Source organism: Falco rusticolus, chromosome 10 (genome assembly GCF_015220075.1).
Source record: "Falco rusticolus isolate bFalRus1 chromosome 10, bFalRus1.pri, whole genome shotgun sequence".
NCBI classification, from domain to species: domain Eukaryota; kingdom Metazoa; phylum Chordata; class Aves; order Falconiformes; family Falconidae; genus Falco; species Falco rusticolus.
Window position 1 is genome coordinate 30,208,998 of NC_051196.1, and position 24,535 is coordinate 30,233,532.

General features: G+C 44.3%; 3 protein-coding genes across 5 annotated transcripts in view; 2 read left to right on the forward strand and 1 right to left on the reverse strand.

Annotated features, from left to right (window-relative positions):
* Positions 1–910: 910 nt before the first annotated feature.
* On the reverse strand, positions 911–5,755 carry RNF114 (ring finger protein 114). Its single transcript, XM_037402587.1, has 6 exons — positions 5,597–5,755; positions 4,781–4,931; positions 3,619–3,725; positions 2,901–3,015; positions 1,341–1,448; positions 911–1,115 (listed from the first exon to the last, which is right to left on the reverse strand). Exons 1-6 carry the CDS (start codon positions 5,722–5,724, stop codon positions 1,050–1,052), a joined length of 675 nt encoding a protein of 224 aa, XP_037258484.1. The 5' UTR covers positions 5,725–5,755; the 3' UTR covers positions 911–1,049.
* A 1,072-nt stretch (positions 5,756–6,827) lies between these two features.
* Positions 6,828–16,055, forward strand: SPATA2 (spermatogenesis associated 2). The gene is made up of 3 exons (XM_037402246.1): positions 6,828–7,090; positions 10,042–10,467; positions 12,213–16,055. The coding sequence occupies exons 2-3, from the start codon at positions 10,150–10,152 to the stop codon at positions 13,464–13,466; spliced, it is 1,572 nt and encodes a 523-aa protein (XP_037258143.1). The 5' UTR covers positions 6,828–7,090; positions 10,042–10,149; the 3' UTR covers positions 13,467–16,055.
* LOC119154559 (opsin-5-like) overlaps positions 10,397–24,535 on the forward strand; it is a 44,810-nt gene continuing 30,671 nt past the window's right edge. For all 3 annotated transcript variants that reach the window (XM_037402250.1, XM_037402248.1, XM_037402249.1), the window contains exon 1: positions 10,397–10,467. The gene's annotated coding sequence lies outside the window, so the exon portion shown is untranslated. The remainder of the gene's footprint in view (positions 10,468–24,535) is intronic.

Consider the following 24,535-nt stretch of genomic DNA (forward strand, 5'->3'; position numbering starts at 1 on the left):
TCAGCTACTTTAGCAATATTTAAATGAAGAACAGGAATTCAAAATAGCTGTTCAAATCTGTAATGCAGAAACTATGCAAGTGCTATGAATTATTGGTTAGTTTTGCTACCAGGTTGCCTTGAGAGATGGGAAAACTAGGAATATATATATATACGAAAATTTTAGTTCAAATAGAAAGCAGAGGTATTGAAAAAAACTTCTGAATTCCCCTATCAGCATAAGGCTTAAAATCACTAGAAAATCAGTTTCAAAAACACCAGTTCAATCATAAAGCCAGCAAATACAATTCATATTTGCTAAAATAGTTTAAAAATGATGCATTTTAACTAAGACCAACATTAAAGTTTATTTTCCAGGCTAGAAATTATGGAAGAAAGTAATAATCATGCATAGAAGTAAAATATTTTGAACTAGTTGCTTACACAGGTGCAAAGATTGGCTAAGGAAGTTTGTAGTTTGAAGACTCATACTGAAGACATGTTTTCCATATAGTTGAGACGCTGCCTATAAGAATTTAAACACTGGGAAACATCATGAAATCACAGGCATTATAGGTCACTTTAAATGAGAGCTGGTCTGACAATTACGGTTAGCACCTAGAGGTCTCACTAAAGGAAAACAGCTACAAATACACCTCTCATACTATCATTTAAGATATGTAACTGAGATAGGGAAGATATAGTTATTAACTAGTTCAGGACATTCCATTTGGAATGTTTTTAAGACAGTCAAATGAACACAACTGCAGTAGAAACCAAGAAATAGGTATAAGTAAACAGATTTGTCTCCTCCATGTTGATCTACAATCAAGCTGTGTGTTGAAGCAAGTAAGAAAATCAGGCTGACAGGGTTAAACGGCAAAGAGCATGTTAACAAAAGATTAAGTGGTACAGAAATACCAAACCAGGATTTGAAACCAAGATAGGGATTAAAGTATTCCGTATTTCAGGATGCCTGAGTTAATCTTGGGATGTACAGGGAGACATGCGAGGATGCTGGGCATTTCCCCCTCATGGAAGCTTGGTTTTACAGTTAATCTTCTAGTTGGTTCATTTATCCCGTAAGGAACGCATCAAAACCTGTGCCATCATATCATCTTCATCAGCATCATAATCCTATGGACAAAGAGTACAGAAATTCCTTTACTGCAACAGCCGTGCTGGTTAATACAACACCAGGTAAGAACAGAAAAAAAGCTGTTTTTTCTCTTGACTTGCCAATAATCTAATTTCTCTCACGATACTATCTGCATGGATGAGATGTCACAGTAGTGGCTAAGTAAAAAATGTTGGGCTTTTAAGAATCATCAGGATGTATTCCAAAGGTGAGGAAACACATACCACAAAAGTATCATACGAAAAGCGATGTCGCCTTTGAAGGTGCTCCATGAAGTTAGCACTCCTGTAATTTGGATCTCCCCATGGCATTGAGGCACAAATTGGGCAAACCTTCAAGAAAAACCCAAAAAAGCCAATTAAGCCCCAGTGGTTAAGTGCTTTAACATTTACAGTAGGAAGTGCAGGACAGAGACAGTATGGAAGACTGAAATTTGAGGTTTATGACAACTAGTATTCTATATGCAAAATTATGTCAAATATTTTGCTGGGACATTTAATACAAAAGCCTCAAATAACCCTCAATAATTTTGTCTTAGGTCTCTGAAATGGAAAGGCTTAGCCTTCTCCCTACATTCTGAGAATCAGAATTCACTACAGCTGTTTGCTTTACAAAAGTTCAGCCTTTATTTCTCAGTAACAGAAAAGTTTTCTTGATCTCCTTTGTAAAGATCACTTCACTCCAAGAGGAAAAAGTAACTTTTTTCTAAATAATTTGGAATTCAAAAAACCTTCTAGAAAAATGGAAGTTTCAAATACAGCTCCATGTTGCACAATTCCTCTTACATGAAGAGGGAGTATCAGCAGATAAAGATTACTAGAGTGATATACTATTTTTTGCAAGCATTTTTCCCAATGGTTTATATTATCTTCTTGCTGAAAATAGCAGAGGAGAAAATTAAATGTCTTTTTTCAAATTATATTTTATTAATTTGATGTTTGTTACTGTGCATAATTAACTTTCAATGTCTACCATTTTTCAAATATGAAAGAAGGATGTGACCTAGCTGCAATAGGAATAAACTAGTCACCTCCAGAGAACGTATCGAAAACCAACATCAAAATTATGTAAAAGTTAAATGCATGAACAGCTGTCATTGTTTAATCCCAGCTGGCAACTAAGCACCACACAGCAACTCGCTCACTCTCCTTGCCCTAGCGGAATTGGGGAGAGAAGACTAAGCAAAAAAACTTGTGGGTTGCTATAAAGACGATTTAATGGGACAGAAAAGAAAGAAAATAATAATAATAATGATAAAAGAATTAGAATATACAAAGCAAGTGATGCACAATGCAGTTGCTCACCACTCACCAACTGATGCCCAGCCAGTTCCTGAGCAGCGGCCCCCGGCCAGCTTTCCCCCCCAGTTTATATACTGACCATGACGTCATATGGTACGGAACATCCCTTTGGCCAGTTTGGGTCAGCTGTCCTGGCTGTGTCCCCTCCCAGCTTCTTGTGCCCCCCAGCCTCCTCGCTGGCAGGGCACGAGAAGCTGAAAAATCCTTGACTTAGTATAAACACTGCTTAGCAACAACTAAAAATATCAGTGCGTTATCAACATTACTCTCATCCAAAATCCAAAACACAGCACTGTACCAGCTACTAGGAAGAAAATTCACTCTATCCCAGCCAAAACCAGGACAACAGCATTCCCACATTTGACTTCAACAGGAATAATTATAAATATGTACTTAACTTCAAGAGTAAGTCTCTAATTCATTGTTTCAAAGGGATTTAAGACTAGACTTCATTGCAATTCTTGCACCAAGACTTTTTATTACCACTTGTTTTGCATCCATGCTGTGCAATGTTTTGCAGTGTTCAACTAGTCCTTCTTGATCAAAGTTTTTCTCGCTGCAGTAGGGACAAGGAAAGGTAAAGCGATTTGGGAAGTTCCTGGTTGGGGGGAGAAAAGAGATTACTTATTGTAAGAAAGTTAAAAGTAAAAACTTTAGGATTCAATACTTGAAAGTTGTCTTACTAGCTCTTAAGAATATAAATTACTCAAAGCAATAATCTTATTCTATGCAATTAAGACAGGCTAATTTTAACCCTCAACTTGTAATCCCTAACAATATTTTAAGTAACTCTGAATATCATCCATATTTACACAGAAAGATAGTTCTGTAAATGTTATGAGTGTAATTTATCACTACTTTTTAAATGCACAGGATAACACCCAGTGCACTACAATGCAGATGAATGCACTACAGTCAATGCTGACTTCCCTTCATTATCAGTTACTAAAATCAAGAGCCAGAAAGAAAGGTTTTATTTAAAAAATAGTTACTTTTATCGAGTACCCTGATCTTAAAGACGTCTTGTGCATACTTGCCTGTGCACAGTCATTTGCAGGATTAAGGCTTAGTTTTTAATTATGTGAAAGGATTAAAACAATTAACACACAAACTGAACAAAGAGGTAAAGCCTGCTTTTACTTAATTTTTTTTTGTGTGTGACACAAAAAAGGACAAGTATTTCCAGAGAAGAGCTAGTTACCTGGTGTTGTGAAGTGGTTCTTTAGTTACGGCTTTCACACCTTCCATTATATAATTCTGGTACTTTGAACAAGAAGCTGCATGGCTACGCATCTTTGAGAGATACATCTGCACCGGCAACAATTGCATAGCAAGGTTAATTTAAACTATTTGCAGTTACTTCCACATTTTTAAGCAGAAGCAGTAAAAAAGTAAAACAGAGCACATTTCTGCAGACAGTGTTAAAGCAGGAAAACCCAAACACTTCAGCTGGCAAGGCAGAAAGCTTTGAGATTATAAATTAGTTAACCCGTAATTTTGCTGCCTGTAATATTTTACAAATACAACACTGTTCAGAAAAGCTCACTTTTCTTAACCTATACTATAGTACAAAAAAAAAGAAACCTTTGGGTAAAGCTAGTTTACCTAGTCACTGAGGAGAAGAGACAGTGTATGGAAAATAATTTGGCTTTTAGTAAAGATTTTGGTGGAGACTGATTGCTAATTTACAATAAGGAAATCTGTAATTCAAGGCCCTACAGTTTCCTGTCTGCTGGAATGAAGATACTACCCAAAAATAAAAAGTGAAATTAAGTGTAATGCTACCCCCCCTTCGTGTGTCTAACTATCCTTTTCTTGTTGTTTTGCCATCTGCTGATATGTTCTTTGCATTCAATTAATGCTAAGAAGCTCAACTTTACAAAGAGAAAGATAGTATCTGTATGGCATCCTTCCTGTTACTCAACATGCAGGACACTAACAAACAATAAGTCTATGGAATATAGCACCCATATAAGACAACTTTGACTCATAACTATTTCAAATGAAGCAAATAAATTTCTATTTAAGAGCCAAGAGATCGCTATCTAAAACCCACATCCACTGTTTCATTACAATGTTCCTCCCACAGAGACATGCTCACAGAAGCAGCTTCAGAAGCAATATTTTGCTATAATTTTAAAATCAGTATCTTTCATTTGAAATTCACTTTCTGAACAGGTACCAATAAAAACCTGTGGCAAAAATGTCAACACTTGGGTGCTACTTATATAAATTAGCACTTATCAGAACAAACATTTTGACCTGATGCTGCAGAAAGCTGAAGAGCAAGCACTTTATTTCCCTCTAAGCAGCATGGCTGAGCAGGCACACTTCATGCACTTAGTTTCCAAATACTTTCATACTTTTTTATTGCAGCCATTGCAAGTGGTTTCTGTTGTTTCAATTTGCTTTTCCAAGTCCAGAGCTCTGCTACCAGGTGACAGGGTACTGCGGCAGACCCCACAAACCGGCTTTTTCGGCTTAAGACATTCCTGCAGGCACGGAGTGCAAAAGCTAGGATGCGAGAAAAACAGTGGGTGGTGAGAACAGCCCCGCTGGACACACAGCGTAACCATCCAGAGCCCTTCCAATTCTTCTGCCCTAACCAATAAAGGAGTCTCAAGAAATTATATCTAATACAAGAGCAGCCTGTTGACATTTGTGCATGAAGGGAGAAGTCTAGCTCATCATGCTCGGTGTTCTTAGCTTTCGGACAGCGCTTTGCTCCCTTGGTTTGCACATCCTCCAGAAGGGAAAGATACTGAAAGTGAAAGAATATTAGGTTTTTCCCCTGCCGATTAGGGTTGGTTGGGTTTTTTTCCCCCTTTCGTTTTTCAGGAAAGCTCCAGGCCACCGGTATGGCGCTGCTGAAAAGCGGAAGGGCCCGCGGGGGCCCCCTCTCCTCAGGCAGCGCCGATTCATCCCCCGGCCCCCAGCGGGATCCAGCCCGGCCGCACAACCAGCAGCCCTGCCTACCTCGCCCCCGGAGTGGAGAAAGGGGAGCTCTAGGGGTAACCGAGCCACGGCCCCTCACCAAGGCCTCGCTGCCCCCGCCGAGGAAGCCGCCTGCGGGCCCGGGCCTAGGTCCAGCTGCCCTCCCACCGAGGGCTCCAGGGCCCCAAACCACCGCCACCGCAGGCCCGGCCTGGCCCCGCCCCGCGCCGCCAGCAGTCGCTCACACGTGTCCGCAGGGCACCCGCACCGGGCTCTCGTACACCTCCAGGCACACGGGGCAGGTGAAACGTGACAGCGGGTCGTGCCGCCGCTCCGGGGACCGGGAGGAGCCACCGCCACCGGCCACCGCCATCTTCCCGCCGCCGCGCCCCGCCCCGCCCCGCCCGCCAACGGGGGAGCGGCCCGTGCGCAGGCGCAGCACCGCCCCAGGGCGTGTCCGCACTGTGGGCGTGGCTTCCCGCTGGTGGGTGGCCTGGCGCTGCCGCGCCCCGGGGCGCCAACCCGTCTGCCCGCAGGGAGCTGGCGCAGTGCTGCCCGGCGGGACCGGGCGGCGGGCATGGGAACGGAAGGGTTTCACCGGCAGCCCAGCGCCATGGCGGCAGCGGGCGGGGGGGTGCCTGGCGGCGGGCTAACGCCAAGCCCGGTCCGTGCCCAGCCGCCGCAGTGCTGGCCGGGGTGCCCCGCCGGCGGCGGGACGCAGCGCTGTCCTCTCCCTCGTTTGCTTCTAGGGCTGTTCTGGCTTTAGAAAAACTACTGACTTTTCAAGGAAGGAGCCACACGGCCCCTCACCGTCGTTTCTAACGCAACACACAAGCTATCGATAGGAGAGCAAAGATTTAACGATCGATCTTTGTTACTGCCGGTGCATAGCACATCCCCCAGGCACGGCCGCTCCGTGCCCCGGTTACGCTCCTTGCCCCGCACGCCGGCTGGCAGGCTCCTCGTGCGCTTCGCCCCCAGGCTCCAGCCGGCAGCGGGGCCTTCCTGGCGCTGGGGCGCCACCGGGCCCAGCCCCCGGCCCCAGCCGTGCGCAGCTCCTGGGGCAGGAGCTAGCCGAATCCCGCCGCAGCCCAGCGCGCTCCCGCTCCCGAACGCACACGCCGCCTCCACGCTCCCACACGGAGCCGCCGCGGCCGCGCGTGGGACGGGGCAGCGCAGAGCAGGCCCGCGGGGCAGGAGGGGCCCGGGTGCTGCCCGCCCTGGCTGCCCTCGCACCAAGCGATCCTGGCAGTCGCGGCCCGCGCCTCTTCCTCCCCGCCCGCCCCACGGGCCCGCGGCTCAGCCCCAGGGGTCCGGCCCGGGAGCTGGGTCCAGCCCGGGAGCTGGGTCCAGCCCGGGGGCGGCTCAGCCCCGCAGCCGGGCGGGCCCTGAGGAGGCCGCCCCGCCCCGCCGACGTCACGCGGCGGAAGTGCATCCCAACGGCAGGAGGCGGTGCCCCGCCCACGCCATCTACTTCCGGGGCGCCGCTGTCAGCCGCCCCCTCCCGCTGGCCGCCGGCAGCCCCCGGGCTGGTGCCGGGAGGCCGAGCTGTGAGGGCGGGCGTGCTGCGCCGCTGGGCAGCCGGCAGCTCTTCCGGGGGGGGGGTGGGGTGGCCCCTACTGGGACGTCGCGGGAGCGTGTGAGGGGCCGAGGGGTCCGCGGTCCGCATCCGGGTCACCGGGCGCTTCCGGCAGAGCGGCGGCGGGTCCCGGGCGGCAGGCGCGGCCTGGCGCGGAGCGGTGAGGGACGGGCTCGGCCGGCGCGGGGGGGGCTCTGCCCGGCCGGGTCCCCCGGCGCAGTGCTGGCCGCTGAGGGCCCGGGGTGGTGGGTTGCCGGGGCGGGGCGACGGGCGCTGCGCCCCTCTGCGGCGGGGCGCTGGGGGCAGCCCCGGCGGGGCCGGCTCGGGGTGCCGTGGCCGGTGAGTGCCGCTGGCGCTGGGGAAGCGCAGGCGGCTCTCGGGGCCGTGCCTGCGGCTCCTGGCAGCGGCTGGCCCCCTCCCGCTCTCCCAGCCGGACCGGGCGTCTCTGCAACAAGTGTCTGTGGGAGAACCAGGGTGCGGAGCGGCTCGGAGCCGGTTTGCGTTGGCGTGTCGTTTGCTGCCTCCCCCTCGGCTCACGGGCTGGATTTCCCCGGCGGTGCGGGGTGCTCTCGGGCTATTAAATAGCCTTTGTCGTCGGGATAATTTCCTTTTCAAGTCTTTGGTGCAAGCCTGACGTTTCTGGTCTCCTTGGCGTGGGGCAGGGGAAGGCTGTACCTGCCCGGTGTTCCTCCCCTGCTTCCATAAAGGCTTTTGCATGACAGTGCCCTGCCAGGCAGCCCCGGGTGGGCAGAGTGGTTGGTTCCCTCAGTGGAGGTTTTGACCCAGGAGGTGGACAGAAACGTTTTCTTGTCTTACCAGCAAAAACTGGACTCTGATCAGAACTATTCATGCATCTCCAATGAAATCACGAGGGTTTTGGTCAATCATTTGCAGCAAAACGGCCTTGTTCCATCTGTTCTATCAGCTAGTGTGCTTCTTAAAACTATATTTATCTGTACCTGCTCGCATGCTGAGGTTTTTCTTGAGCCTTGTAACCATGGTTGTTAGCTGTTCGGAGCCTGCCTGGTACTGGATGGGCTGCCTGGGGCAGGGATGTTTTGCTTCTGGAAGATCTGGTGCAGAGGAGCAGCTCAGTGAAGGCTTGCTGGGGTGCTTGCTTTGTCGTGTTTTGCTTTTTGGCTGTGTGAACTCTGCTTTGTGTACAAACTGCAAGTCAAAATCAGAGTTAGCAGTGGCTTTGCAGTGTCACAGTCCGCAGGGCTTTGATGAAGGACTTTCCTTTCATTTGGGGACTTTCCTAATCCTGACGTCTCATATGTGTAACCAAGCACTTTTGTTTAGTAGTTATTAACAGTGGGGGTGGAAGAACTGTAATACATAATCATTGTCAGCACAGGATCATTCCCTGTCCTGGGGGTGTATAACTGATGTGCCAGACAAAGATCCTTCTCTGAAATTGTCTTGTGGAGCTCTTCTTGCTGAGGAACAGACGTTTTGTTGTCTTTGTCCGCAGACTTAATCTTGCACAACTTAAGGAGGAAAGATCTTGGGAAGAGAGAGGGGTTCACTCCTGTCCCTTATGCTCAGATGTTAATTTAGAACTCTGCACTTCCTGTGATTCACAGCTTGTCTCTTGACATCAGTGCAAATTCTGATCGTGGGGAAACTGGGAACAGTGTGCCTTTGAGCAGAAATTGAACTGCTAGTTAACTTTTCCCACTTGGTGTTGCTATTAAGCACACCCTTTCATCAAGTATTATTAACTGCTAGGCTGTTGATTGTTTGTTTGTTTGTTTTCCTGGCCTATTGGTTGTTGGTTTGTAGTGGTGGGTATTTTTGTGGTCCCCCTCCCATGTATTTTGTATTATGGCTCCTTTCATTCAGTTAATTTTGCTCTTAACAGTGATTTTAACTGGAGTGTGTGGGGGCATTGATCAGTATTCTAGCAGCTGAAATTAGTATTGGGTGGAAAGTCTTTTCTAAAGAGCCGTTTCAGACTGACTACAGCCAAAGCAGTACATTGATTTCTCCTGCCTCCCCTCCACTTGATTCACAGTTGGGAAGTCCGTAAGGGCTGGATTGTGTTTTTACTTAAAAAACCAAAGCGCATTGTGTGCTTTTTGATCACAAGCTCTTCGGGCAGAGAGGATGGAAATGGAGTCTGTTGGCCTGTTAATTACCTTGGGTTTGGTAAAGTAGCATTAGAAGCTTCTTTTGTCACCAGCTTTTTCTATGAGCTCAGTGAAGTGAAAATGTAGAGCAGTATATACATAAAAACAGCTATCCCCGCAAACAAAAGTGTACATGATGTAAAAACAGAAATTATTTTGCTCTGTTCTAATAAAGCAGCTAAAAATGGCAGGTGTAGCTTTTTTCTGAAATGATGAAAATCTTCTTTGCAGCTGCCAGCATTCAGCTGAAACTTTGGCTATAGTTTGCAGCAATCAGGGAAGTGTGTTCTCTGTGAGACGGCTGCAGAGCTCTCCCAGCACAGTGATGGCCTGGGTGTGCCATCAGGTGTAATGTGAGTGGCAGTCAAAAGCCTAGAAAATGTTAGAAATAGAAAGGCAAAGTAAATTAATTTGCTCAGTCTAGGGGCAGTCCTGTGCCACTAGAGGAAAAAAAATAAAAGTAGATGCTTTCCCAAGTTGAGTGAAGTAAAACTTCTTTGTTTTTAAAATCTTTATTTCGTTGTGCAGGGAAAAAGAATTAGAATAATGTTTGTGCTAAGTTGTTTGATCTGAAAGGGCAAAATAAAATGCGGAGGAGAGACCCTAAAAACTCATGCTTCTCCTTTCATTTTTTTTGTTGTGAGTTACTTTTGCCTTGATTCCTTGAGCCAAGGAACACTCAGTCTGAGCCTGAGCCTGCCCCAGGTTTATTGTATCATACTCTCAGTGCCTTCCTCGATGTGGGTTTGTTATGCTGTTTTACGTGGATAACTGGAAGAGGAATTCAGAATGACAGTGAAAAGCAGGACAGCAGCACTTCTGTAGGCTCTTGTTCTTTTTCGGAAACCTAAAGAGGCTGTTCTGGGAGCTGGTGTTCTGTGAACCATTTCGTAGAATCCTGTGAAGGAGATAGATGCTGTGGACATCTGGGATTTATGCAACTGTGATGACTTGTCTTTGTTTTCAATTTTTATTCCAGAAGAGTTGCCATTACTGAAGATTCTTAATGCCAGATAATCAACCTGCAGCTGAATAACCATGAAAGAGACGAGGTAGCTGCCCAAGTGTGAGACAAAAACTGATTTCAATGGATACAAAATATAAAGACGATTTATTTAGGAAATATGTACAGTTCCATGAATGCAAACTGAATGCTTCTGACAACAAGCAGCGTCCTATTAATGATGAGTATTTGCGAGTGGCAGCGGCAGCCTTACTTTGCCTTCCCAAAATTGATCCGTTTTATAGATTCCGGTTGATAAAATTTTATGAGATGGCTGAAAACTCACTGAGATCTGTGAAATCCTCAAGTTTACATTCTCTCCATAATGCATTCGGCATGCTCGAGACAGTTGGAATTAATCTCTTTCTTTACCCCTGGAAAAAGGAGTTCAGAAATATTAAGGTAAGACACTTCGTGTGGCCATAGAGAAAGCATGATTTATTTTTCTTTGTTTTAATACATTTCATGCATTTCCTTTAAAGACTTCTTTTTTCCACCTATTAGCATGGTTGTATATCTTTGTCTACATACAGCTGGTAAACAGAAGTCATAGGAACATTTCTATGTAAAATAAGTGAAGTTTGTGCTGGTGAGAGTATCCGGAGAACAGAAGTATGAATACCGTCAGCATTTATAATTTGACCATAAAGTAGAGAAAGAGCCTATTTAAGGTTCTTGTTCAGCCTACCCTGCTGCAGTGTCTTAATTTCTACTTGGAGATGCTTTCACTAGGGTTGAGCGGTCAAGTTGTGTTTAAGCTCACTCAAAGTTTGATTTTTGTCTTGCAACAGCTATTAATGGAGCACAGGTGCTAACAACCATTGCATGCTTTAGAGTGGATGCTTTGCTGAGGTTCCCACACGTTGTATGATGATGGTAAAGGAACTTCTCTGAAGGAATTGTTTCCAGAATCTCTTACCTGTTTTTTGGTTCTCAATTAACAAAGTTTTGATTTTAATGTACTTTCAAATTATTTACCTGCAAGGATCTCAGAGGGAAAAGTAGGAACTTATATATTGCTCAGCTTGGGTGCTGGAAGCCAGATAACGGCTTCTCTGCTGTTGATTTCTCTATTTTATCTTTTACTTGTTCTTATATGCTAATACAAAATCACTGCAGTGTTTCAGTAATGAATGCAGCAGATGACCTACAAGAATAGTTTTGAGACTTGAAAGCTGGATAAAAACACTGCTGGTATAGGTGTCTGAAGTCACTTGCAGGTTGTGTGCACCAGTGATGGGTATTTTTGTTGTTTTTTTTTTTCTTAAAAAGACAGTATTTCACTATTTAGCAGAGTATTTGAACGTTATTAGAACATTTGAGAGTTCTCCCAACACCCCAAGGGGGAAATTAGCTTCTTTCAAGATCCCTCCATAAATCTTTGTGCTTAAGTTCTGCCCTTTGAAATGCTGGCTGATCCACCAAGGATATCTCTTGACGCACTGCTGATACTGACTTTGGTTAAGTACTATGGATCCAGTACCTGCTCTGTACAGAGATGGGATGGGCAGGCTATTCTTGTCTGCAATCCAAACCAGTTTGAACTAGCTTAAGAACATATCTCGGGTATGCCACGTGAGAAGGATAAACTCCTATCTTTGTTTTCGGGGCTTTTTTAGTGGAAGTTCTTGACCTAATATAAAATTAAATAAAACGGATGTTTGAAACTGCATGGTAATGGTACACAAAAACCATACACACCTCAAGTGTATTTAAAGCTGGACTGAAGAGGACTTTGGTACTCCCGCAGTAATTCTGAGTTCCTGTTATCTCTAGCAAGCCCCTTGTCCAGGGGCAATACATGAAATCTCTGCCTTTTTACCTTCCATAGTAGACTTGCTTGTACACGCATAAAAGTTAATGCCAGTGTATAGCATAGTGGATTTAAATCAACAGGGAGGACATTATGCTAATCAGCATCTCAATTTGAATGAAAACTCTCCTACTTTGAATTTGCCTCGTGAGGAATTTCCATCTGCTGAACAGGAGGGATGCAGAAATGGAGTCGTCTTGCCATAGGAGTTGCATGTGTTCACTGTTGTTATTATTCTATTTAATTATATATTATCTGTCAATTATCTGAGCATCTAGTCCACCACTGAATTTGTAACCTAGTTTTCCTTTTATTCCCCCCTCCCTCCCCTTAGACCTACACTGGACCCTTTGTTTATTATGTAAAGTCTGCTCTAACTGAAGATGACGTAAGGCAGATTTTGAACTACATGGGCTATGTCCAAGAACTGGGAACAATGTATAAGCTCAAAGAGCAGGTTGAAGCCATTCAAGTGAAAATGGTTTCATTTGAACTCTTTTTGGCCAAAGTGGAATGTGAGCAGCTTCTTGAAATTCACTTGCAAGTGAAGGATAAAGGTTATTCAGAGATTGATGTCATAAATGAACGAAAAAATAGCAATGAAGATGTTAGAGGCTGCTCAGAGGCCATGAAACGGCGTGTAGAGTGCAAAGAAAACTTAAACACTTCCATGGCACGAATGGTACTGCAGAAATCGGCTAGTGAAAGGGCCTCTAAAGATTATTTCAAGCCAAAGGTGAGCAAGCCTTCTAAATCAGTGGACACATATGATAATTATTGGGAAAGTAAGAAGCCACCTTTGATGAGCTCACTGAGTCTCAGGAAAGAACCAATTTTAGTTGATGCAGAAGATGACATTAAAGATGAAATTATCCGTCCATCACCCTCTCTTCTGACAATGTCAAGCTCCCCACATGGGTGTTCAGATGAATTCTTGCCAACTTCATCTCATCACAATGGCATGCTAAGAACAAATGTCCCTTACAGCTCCTATTTTTCTGCTCAAGAGGACTTAGATTTATATACTGATCCTGATTCTAGAAGTATGTTAAATTTTAAAAGACAAGAAGCTATTAAGCCTGATGTATGGCTGTTAAAAACCGATGCCAACCCTGTTTACCACAAACGCACCCACCTAGCCAAAGAGACAGCTTCCCTCAAGTGCCAAAACTGTGGCGTACCTTGTGGCACTTCTGTTTGCCAAAAGTGTGACAATCTGTTCAACTCTAGGCAGGACTACCCAGCAGTGAAACAGAGCGCCTATTCAATCAAACCACTTCCAAATGATGGCTTGTCTCCTGCGTCTGCTTTAAGGGAGAAATCTCAGTACACGTCACAGACTCAGAGTCAAGAGAGAGCTGCTCAATTCAGTTCAAAATCCAAACCTTCAGGCACCTCGCGCTGTGGCTTTTGTAACCGATCCGGAGCTGCAAACACTTGCACGTTTTGCTCAAAAGTCTCATGTGACACTTGCCTCAATGCTTACTATTACGATCCCTGCTGTAGAAAAAGCGAGCTTCACAGATTCATGCCTAACAATCAGTTAAACTATAAATCGTCCCAGTTGTCCCATGTAGTTTATAGATAGGCTCGATTAGTCGGTTTTGGAGGGGAAAGAAAGGGGGAGGGGAAAGGGCTATCCTAACTAATGTTCTGACACCACTGATAAGAAAATACACTGACCTCTTACCAAATCGACACGTCCAAATATTTGGAACCATGGTTCAGTGATCAGGTGCCAGTTCTTGATTTTTGTGGCTTCACAGATGCTGCAGATACATTAGATTTCATGCTGCTATAATTTAGGTAACTCCTAAATGATCATTACTTTTCAATTTAAATGGGGGAGAAGAGCACATTTTTCTTTAAAACTTGGCAGCTGTTGTATTTTAGAAAAGTGACATCACACCTTTCTATTACATTGCAGTCATCTCCTTGCCCAAATAAAACCATGCAAGGCTTGAAAATTAAGTCTGAAAATTAAGATTCTCATTTTCTATGAGCAATGAAGCTACTGCCAATTTTTGATAAAGTATGACTTCAAAATGTGCAAGAAATATGTGAATGGCTTCTTTTGCCAACAAGGACTATTTTTTGAAGTGTGTCTGCATTTCTTGCTCTCCAAAATGCAAACACCACAGCATCTCTTCCTTTCATCTTCATGTTTCTTCCTTCTCCCCTTATCTCCCAGTTGTTTATCTCAAGCTTATATAATCTGAATCTGGGTAATACGTGCTTTATTTTCTGGTGTTGCCAATATCATCCTACTGGTTTTTACTGTATGGTATTTTAAAAAGGTGAACCTGTATTCATGTCATTTAAATTATGCCTAGGGTGTCGTCCTTTCAGATGAGTACAGATTTTCTTTACTTTGTGTTGCACATGTATTAAGTACTGTTCTTTGTACTGTAAATAGGTAATTTGGAAACAGTTTATTTTTAATAAATATTTAATATGTTGAGTTCTTAAAAGTGGTATAATCATTATAACTATGAAGTCTCTCTGGGTTATTTGTTCAGGTGACTTTTTGTTTTTCCTTGTACTGTATTTCATAGCTTATTATAATCACTGTGGTAGACTGATATTCTTGGCTCTGATCAATTTTTGGTTTTTATCTGACTTCTTTCCCCCCCCCCCCCCCCCCCCCCCCCCCCCCCCCCCGATAAGGCTACCATTAGTCTAAGTGGAGTCTTGTCTAAGAATTGCAGGATTTTGGTTCTCGGTGCATGCTTTTCCTTTGTGGTTATGGAAATTGTAAGTATAAATGTTATGCTTGCTTCCAAATTCACTGCAAAATCTGTAGTGTAGTCCAGCAAGTAAAGCACTGGCCTGGTTAAAAATCAGAGCTCATTTGTGACTCCTGTTAAAGTAAACCCATCAGTTATGGATGTGAATCAGATAATAATATTTATCTGTATTACTGTAGCACGTAGGAACCCTAGCTGACAACCAGGACTCCGTTGTGCTAGGCTCTGTACAGTTTGACCCCCAAACAACACATGATTATGAATAGTCTTTAGATTTTTATGAAAAGGAAACCCACAAGAATCCTTCTAACTTCCTTATTCCAACTAGCTAGTTAGAACAAAGTATCAGGCAACCTAATCTGACGTGCAGAATTAAATGTGTTTAAAATATCTGTAAAGAATTCTAGCTGAGATGTGAACTATGTAGTCCACTTTGCACTAAAATTATTCACTTAGGGGTTTTTTAAACACTGTTAGAGTCTAGGCTTCTAAACTTAAATGTCCGTTGATCCCTGTGTGATCGAAACATGCATGAATGATCATCGTTCGTCTTACATTTTTTGGGTGGGGGGAGGGCTTGAGGTAGGTAGAGGGGAAACTATATAGGCTAATGTTGTAAAATAGCTAAAATAATTTTAGCCATAAATGGGTGTCAGAAGTATTACGGAAATAAGATGAAACCAGAGTCTTACAGAGGGCTGAGAACAATAAGTTACTGTACAGTTTGCACTAAGAAACAAAGTGAATGGCATGTTTAGCAATCAGGGAAATTTCTGAATCAAGCGACTGCAACTGAACATAATGTTATAGGCAAGTCTTGCCTTGCTGACCCTGAAGGTTGGGGTGAATATTGTTTAGGTGAATGATTTTAAGGTTTTCAAAATCTTGTATGTTTTTTATAAATATATATATATATAAATATGACACAAATGTAGATACATTATGTATATAGTGAAGAATTTAAAAACAATTTTACTATTAAAATACAGTCTAAGGGTGGTTTTCTTTTCGGTGGTTATTTTGTTTTTGTTCATCTTCTGAAGTGTCATGCCTGTTTGGCTGCTATACAGTGTATCTTCTAGTTCACTAGTTCAATTTCCATATGGCTACTCACACTACAGTGAATAACTAAAACTGTGATGCCACGTAATTTTTACGGTGAACATAGCAGGGACTATACTTGCTTTGAAAACGAAAAGTCCTGTGTATATATGTCATGGAATACTGTAGTACAAAACTGTGTTGAATTGAAGTGATACCATGCTCTATTTTTGTGTATCTTACTGTATGAAGTTGCTGTGATTGATACAGTAAAATATATGCTAATTTAAAATGCAGGTGTTTTGCATCTGATTTGTTTAAATCAATTTGTTTTGAAGGAATTGAAAAATAAAGAGGCCTTTAAGAAAAGGCTTAACTCTTTTCTTAAAGTTGAGTGCATGTAGCTGTCTGTTTCACAACTGCGTTTTGCATGCAGAAATGAGTTTAGTGCACAAAGGTAGTCTTGGGGGCAAAATGGGCAAGAGTGTATGTATCATGAGCCTCAGCTTTATGAAATCGGCTGTGCTGCTTGCAGAATGCAGAGCTTTTTACAAAAAGGTTTATTTTCAAGTCTAAGCAGCATGACTCAGTTTGTTCGGTAAGAGCATGTAAGCCAATATGTCAGCAATCTGCAGCAGACAGACTAACGTGGGGTGGAGAGCAGGTTTCATGTGCAATGTGAAGCTAACCTACATTGATTTTCAGCCTTGACTCTTGATATACGCGCTTTTTCTAACCAGCTTCCTGATGTAAGCCGCATCTCACAGAAGTTGTGTGATACTACTGATGTACTTCTTGGCACTTGAGTTAGGCCTTCTGGCTCCTTTTTCATCCTGCTAGCTCTGGAGCAGGATAATCTCAAGTTCCAAACTAGATGGTTTTGTTTGTTTGTTTGTTCCTTGTGTTAAAGCATGTCAGGTGAACGCTTAAATGCCTGAAGTGGCATTTCTGCAAGCCCTCTAATCCTATGAACTGTTGAGGTTACTGAAGTATCAGGGATGATCATAAAAATCTGGCTCAAGGTAACTAAAATATTCTTGCAGCAAATCTTATCTTACATCAGCACAAGAAGCATAGCGGTGTATTTCTGGTACATATAAAATAAGACTTCATACTGTCCTACTGTCTTGACATCTCAGATTACAGACCTGTATGTGTGTCTGCCATGTCTTTTGCTCTCAGCAGAAGTTCAAAGGTTCAGTACACTGTCAAGCAGTTCGGATTTGATGGTTTGAACTGACAGCTCCTTACATTTATTTTTTTTCTGGAAGATTCTGTGGATTATTGGATTATAGGTGTTTAGTACGTGTTGCTAATTTTGCTATAGAATCTTTTTAGGGGAAAAGGTTCACCTTTCCAGTATTTGTTTAGAAACAGGAGCTAATCTGAGCATGGTGATAGTTGATATGTTGCCAGAGTGAGGAAAAAAAGCAGGAGGTGACTGCAAGTTAAGGTAACATGTTGATGTACCTGGTTTGGCTCCAGTTTAGTTAGTTCTCTGAAATCAGTGGGAGTTAATTAGGACTCTTAGCATGGCCATTACTGTGGTATCAAAGCAGCAACTGAGTTGGGCTACGAATGTTCCTGTTATTTGTGAAGGGTGTTCCATGCTTCTGAAAAGCACGGGATGTGGTCATGTTTGTCTAAAGATTGTAAGCGTGTAAATGTCATAGGGCTCATGTACAAAATCAAGTAAAACTGGACATTGCAGCTACTCTCAATTACTTTTTTTTTCTACAGTTGATCATATTCTCCTAGAAAATGTTTTCTGTAACTTGCCAGTTTGAAAATGTAGGGGCAGGGAATCAGTAACTAAGTAGCTTTCTGGTTTTGTACTCCTACACCCCTGCTGTGAAAAACAAACTCTGAGGGCAACCTTTTGCTTTGAGCCACCGTGTGAAAATGAACAGACTAGTGCATCAGATCTTCTTAGACAGTGCCTAGAGGAAGGCAAAAGGTTGGAATATGTGATACGGCAGCAGCTCTTTAAAATCCTGCAGACATGCCACATAATTGAAGCTCTTCCATCTGAGGAGAGGTGTAGGAGAGCCAGAGAGCAGCTGCTTTGTTTGACAGGCTTGCTGTACAGATTTCAATGTGCTAATGTGTGGAAAGCAAGGCTGTTCCTTGCAGCACTGAAAGCTCTCTGCGTTGAAAATACCTTCGCCTATCTTTTTATACTGTCTAGTGGGGTCCTTGGTTTGGACCAGAATCTAGAGCCCTGCGACAAGGTAACCGGTGTGGCACTAGAGCTGGACGGTGAGCTGATGGGCAGGCCCCTGCAGCCAGACTCTGTGCCGGTCAGAAAAGGCAATTATAACACCAGGCTGTCCACGCGGAGCTGTGGGGATGTTTGACCTGTAACCAGGAATTTACAACACGTAGCAGTGCCCAAAGTGGAGCAATCCTTATAATTCCTTGTTTTCCCCCTCTTGCGCTGCTTTTGCTGCTTTCACAGGGTGAAACAGGGTATGAGAGCTCGGTCATTGCTATGAGTTGTTGCTTTTTTGGAAACAGCTGCTTTGCTGCCCTGACCTCTGCAAAAGAAAGGATCTCATCTCCTTAGGAGTCCCTGCAAGCAGGGGAGACCCTGCCATGCTCAGGGACGGTGGGTGCTGCCAGTTGGTTTCTGCCATTTTGTAAGGCAGAGTTGCTCCAAGCTTTTTCAAATGCATGCAAAATGCTTCCCTTATCTGGGCCATGCTGCCGCGGATCCCTTCTGGGAGAACTGGGTTTGCTGTTCCCTTGCCCAGAGGAACCAGCAGGCTCAGAGGCTGTGATTACTGCTGGTCTGCCACTACAATCAGCTGCTTCTCCTCCCAGTCCTCCCTCAGCTGGCAGCAGTGGGTCTGGCTTTCCACTGCAGTAGCAGAAGCAAAGGGGCTATGGAAATCTTCCTGACACCCATCAGCTTCCTGTGTTGCCTGTGCTTAAAGCCAGGCATGGACTTCTACTGAACTTGGAAAGGCTTTGTGCAGAAAAGAAGTGGGCAGGTGGAAATGTTCCAGATAAAAATGAAACAACCTGCTCTGATTTTTTTCTCCTCTTTTTTTTTCTTTTTTTTTTTTTTTTTTTCCCCACCTTAGCATCAAGAAGAAATTTCTCTTCCAGTGTTCAGAGTTTGGGAGGCACTGAAGTCATATTGCAGGGAACTTCAGATGAGGTTAGAGGTTGTTGTAATTACTGATACTTCTTACTTGTGGGATCCTTTCTTAGGGCTGCAGATCCTGAGTATAAGTGGTGGTGGTCCTAATACTGCTGTTCAGGCTGGGCTCTCTCGTAGCAGTTACCACTTTGAGATGGGGGTGTGAAATACCTTCTGGCTTGGGTAATACCACCCATTTGTTTTTCCTCTCTTATACTGGACTTTTAGTTAATTCTGAATTGTGCAGTTCACTGCATTGAAGACAATGTCAAAGCTCCAAGTAGCTGTAAGTAGTGCAGGATCAGACCTGCAGTATGTGGCTGACAACTTGCATGTGGCAGCTGCTTCTGCTGTTGTGGGTGTGGGGCTGTCATGCTTCCTGCTTTAGAAATCATTCTTATGATAGTCATACTGTTCTGAGATTTTTTTTTCATCATCAACCTGCTTTAAAAAAAGAAAAAGAAAAATCAACCCACAACTGCTCATCAACTCCTTAGTGAAAAATGTTGCTTTTCCCCAGAGTAAGTAGAATCTGTTTCGTACCTTTGTGTGCAAGGTGCTCTGATTTAACTGCCTTACCCTGAAACTCTCACAGACCAGCTTTCCTAAAGCATGGCCGGTACTGGTAAACCATCTTCACCGAAGCAGTGATCTTTACACATCTCTCCATCACTGCACATATGTAAATCTGCACTTTACCTTCCAGTTAGGCAAGACTGAGCTTCTGTAGTGACCCAGTTGTGGGTGCTTGCCAGTGGCATCTGTAAACCCCGAATTCTAATAAATGCACTGTTAATCAAAATAAATGCTACCAACCAGCAAGTCTAAAAAGGAGCAGCCTGTTTGCATGTCTTGGTGCACTTATGCTAACTAGCATATTTATGGGGAACCTTCCCACAAGGCAGCTCTGTGATGGAGAGGAGAGGCCTCTTCCTCTCCTGTGTGGTCTGCTGTGTGTGTCCCTTGCACCGCCGGGAGCGGTGGGTGTGCATGTGGTCCCACAGCGGGGCCACCGAAGCTGGTAGAAGTTCACTGACTAATAAGAAGAATCTGTGTGGTCCTTAAAGGGTACAGGGGAACCTTGTTAGATACCCACGTTAGCACAGGGTTGGAAGATCTCTTGAAGAGCTGAATCCTGGCATGAAGATTCCCTCTGCGTCCCTAGGAGAAGTATGGCTGGGTGGGAATGCTGAATGCAACCCTTGGGAACAACTACGTAACTGTTCCGTGGCAGTTTCTGACGCTGGAAGCCAGCAGACACCTGACAGCACTTTGCCAGCTTGGTTGGAGCATGTAGGTGGGGTTGTCCAGCTCTAAAGTGATGGGGTTTTTGTTTGGCTGGGGTTTTTGGACTTACTTTCCATTACAGCCAAGCATGCAGCGGAGCCTGTAGTTGTTACTGACGTGGCGAGGGTTGTGTGGCCACCCCAGGGAGCTGGTGGAAGGAATCGGCAGAGTGCCAGCGGCGGCTCGCCCTGTGCCTGGCAGCACCAGTGCCCAAGGAGGAGGGCAGCTGTGTGCAGGTTTGCGGGTTGCCTCGGTGGCAGAAGCAGGAGGAGGCAAGGACGTTATCTGCCACATCACCTGTTCAAACCCTGTTTCCTCAGGCTGTGTTTCTGGGGTTAGCTGTAAGCCTTTCTGTCCTGGGGGGTCAGCTCAGCACCGCTGTGGAACACCTCCCCAGGAGCTCGGTTTCCCTTGGGAAGAGCTGGTGGAGGCGGCTCGTTTATCTGTCCTGGGATGTGCACTGAGGGGAGAGTGCTGTTTCCATCTCTTTTTCCTTTATGCTTGGTTCCTGGCCCTAAAAATGCAAACCTGTTCTACTATCTTTTCATGCAGTATTAAATGAGAAGATATATTCTTATAGCTGTAACAAGCCTGTTTTATAAGCTGGCTTTGGGCCACCTCAGCAGAAATCAGTGGGCTGTATGCATATGCTCTGCCTCTCCTGTTTAGTGGAGAGTGGGGAGAGGGGCTTTATTCCCCACGCTCCGCCTCTCACTCTGGGAGAAGTAGAGCCCCTCTTAGGGTAGCTACCGTTAAATCTTTTGCTATGATTAAATTCTCTTATTCTCAAGCCCTTAAGGAAAGAAGGTTCTGTGAGAGGTATTCCTCATGCCAGGAAGGGGAGAGAGCATGCATGTACGTTTTCTGCTGTGCTGTGAAGTCATGTGCAGCAGCTATAGATGGCACTCTGGTATTGGTTACTGCTGGTGCCTGGTCGGTTTGGTGCTGGGAGGACGGAGCACAGTGAGACACCGTCTTGGGAGAGTAAGATCCATTTGGCCAGCTTCTGAGAGAAGATTTCTGTGTAGCTTCTGCAGCGAACACATGGTGTGAGCAAGGCTATAGTTAAGGGTGGGAAGGGTAGAAATTAAGTTTAAGGAATAAGATGAAGCCTAGTGGTGGAACAGCATCATATTATACAAATACTGTTTCCTGCTATACATATTTTTATAGACAGTGCTTCCACGTAGATGATCTGGCATTTTGGGTCATGTGTTGATAAGGATTTAAGGAAACTTTGTTCCTTAAGGAGATGTTTTATTCAGGGTCTGCCCAGGCTTTCCCTGCCCTAAGAACTGGTGCTGGAGGCCGTGGTGCCCTGCAGTGCCTGTACTGCTGGGGGGTCTGGCTGGCCTGGTGCTGCTCCAGGACGGAGCTGGGGAGGTGTTAGCTGTGCAGAGCATGCAGTGAGGCTCTCTCCCACTCCTAGATCTCCAGTGAGAATTTCTCTCAGGAGAATTTCCTGAGAGCACAAAACTTCTGCATGTAAATCAGTAATATAAATACAATTCAGAATGGGTGAGTCCTTGGAGGGTAGAAGGAGGTGTTTGCTCTGTGTGTGGCCCTTGTCCTGCTGGGGAGGGTCTGTATCTTTGGAGTTTGTTCAAACTTGAAAGGTGCTTTATGTGCACAGTCAATCTCGGGGATCCCTTTCTATCCCTTTCGTACTCCTGCATTTCAATATTCAGGTAGAGAAGCACTGATTAATTTGAAGTGCATTCTCTGCTCCACAGATCGCTGCCAGGCTCTGTGAAGCCTGCCATGTCCAGGTTTTCAGAACTGCTGTTTGCTTGGACTCTAGTTACTTCTGCCTGTTTCAGGAATCAGTCTGATTCACTTTCCATTGCAACTCACAAAGTCTTGGACTATTTAGAGGCATATCAAAAATTAAAAGGATCTCTTCTAGCAGCCTCAAAGCCTGTGGTGTTTGAATCTTTGACGTGAAGATTTCTCCTGCTTGGAGAGTAGTTCATTTTAATGCTGTGAAATAGTGCGTGATAACTTTGCTGCTATATAACTACAGTGAGCATTATGGCTGCTTAATAAAATGATGCTCCTGTCTTCCTTTCCTACTGAACTTCCTTTCATAACGAAAGAGGGAAGGTGCAGTATTCAGATACTAGTTACTCACACCTAAAACTTTAGGCACAAATTTTTTTTTAGTGTAGTTCTACTGCCCGCAGCAGGAGCTGAATTCAGTAACTTTCTGATTCAGTGCTCACTGCTTAAAATACAGCCTGTTAAATGTTGCATTAGCCTAGACAGCTTTGGAACCTAGTGTCTGTCTGGGCTTGCTCTGCAGAGAATTTGGTAAGCAGAAGTGGGGTTGAGACATGAAGACGTGGTGTGTAGCCATCATTCTACTTGGGTTGAGCTCAATACAATGGAAAGCTGAGAAAGAAAACAACCTGTTTTCCGTGAAGTCATTTTTGAGATGTGTTAAAACAACTGTAAAGTCTGAAAACATGATTTGGGGAAAAGAAAGATGAGAAATCCTGGGAAGCAACATAAAGCTGCAGAAGTGCAAAACCTACAGGGCTTTGCCATCAAGAACTCTACCTGCTAGGAATGATCAAACCCAAATGTTCCTTGTTGTAGTACAGGCACAGGGTATAATCACTGTATTTTGTTCCTTGTCTTTTCCTGGGTTTGTAGTCTCAGGGCAGGTTGTAGGCATCTTCTGCTACTTTTCAGTGCTTGATTTAAAAATCCTCTTTTTTTCCTTTCATTGTCCTTCCTTCTTCTTTTCAACAGGCTCAAAGCCTGTTGGCAAAATGACTTTTACTGAGCTCAAGTAGCACGCTCACATGTCTTGGGAGTGAATGTAGGTTTGACACTGATTTGATTCTGTTTTTTTTGCCTGCAGCTTATCACTCAAGCTCTCCAATGAAGGACTTTATTTTCTCAGTCAAATATTTTCCATTTGACTAGGTAATAGCTAGGGGCAGTGATTTTCCTGTCAGTGCTCAGCGCTGTGGATTTTCTGTTCGGAAATCGTATGGCCATCTGAGAAGTAGTCTTAAAAACAACCATGCATTTGTTCAGAGTGACAGGATAAAATGAAGTGATGGGGTATTTTTATTTCCGTGGCACTTAAATCTTGTCTTTTTTTCCCCAGCAAAGCTTGAAGTCATAGGGAGGTTCATTCATTGTCAGCAGACACCTTCCCTGTCAAGCTGAAAGTCATGTCCCAGTTTCTCCATTTGTACTCCCTGGAACATGGTGCTTGTGAAAAGCACCAGCTGAGCTGCTGGGAATGTCCGGATTTCACCCACCTCCCTGATGGGCTGTAGCTATAAGGTTTTTTTTTTCCCCCCTGATGCATTAAAGTTATGATACCTGGCAGCTTTGCCCCAGAAGCAGCTTTGTGAAGGAGAGCCTGATTTCCAGTCTGCTTAGTCAACAGTGCTCCCATCACCAGCAAACACAGAGGTTTTTAAGTGGGTTTATGATTAGGGAAAATTGTGTACTAGAAACCTGACTGGGACACCAAACTAGCCTATGTACCGGTCACCATGATGCTGCCTTGTAATCGTAACCGACACAGCTTTATGTTCAAAACAAAGCCTGGCACCACAATGTTTGTGCTGGTTTTATGCTGGTAGAGGACTGCAGAGGAATGAAGCTGGGTTAATTAGCATTGATAATATACAGCTGTGGGCTGGCTTCAGGGGCGGTGGGTTGGCTGACGTAGATAAGGTGCAGCTGTGGCTGGTTCTGTTAAGTGGTTGGGCAGCCGAGGAAGAAAGAGGAGGAAGAAGCAGAGAGAAGAGAGCACCCTGGGTGAGGAGAGAGGAGGAGAAGGCAGCAGAGGGGCTGGCATGAAGAGTGTGCTGGTATGAGATGGTAAAAGACCTTGTTGCAGCCGGCTAGTTTGTGACAGAGGACCACTGATTACAATGTAGTTAAACCTGATCTGTACGACAGGGAGAGGAACTGAGGGTACAGAATTAATACTAGATAAAACCACAGGTGTGAAAGGCTCATTAAAAACTGTCAAGCCATGGAGTAAAGAAATGTGGGAAAGAAATTACACCGATGCCAAAGAGCAGTATGAGTAGGAAGATAAGGGGAGAAAGTTACTAGCCTGACAGTCCTTCAGAGAGGAGGAGAAAAAATTGGCTTAAAAATTAAACCTTGATAACGAAGCAGTATCTAATGACTCTACACGCAAAAGTGACTTTTGCTTGAAATACTGGTTTTATATTCTAATGCAGAAAATCTAGGTAGTAGCAAAGGAAACTGAGAGATTTCAAAGGGAATATTAATTAGGAACAATTTGAAAGTCCAGCCAAAGATCTATTTAAATTGATGCATTTCTAATGGAAATTTATCTGCCATGTGTCTTCCTAAAATAAAATAACTTGTTAAGATACTAAATCGGCATGTGTTCGAAGTAGACTTTGAACATGAGAAAATAATAAAACAAAAATTAGA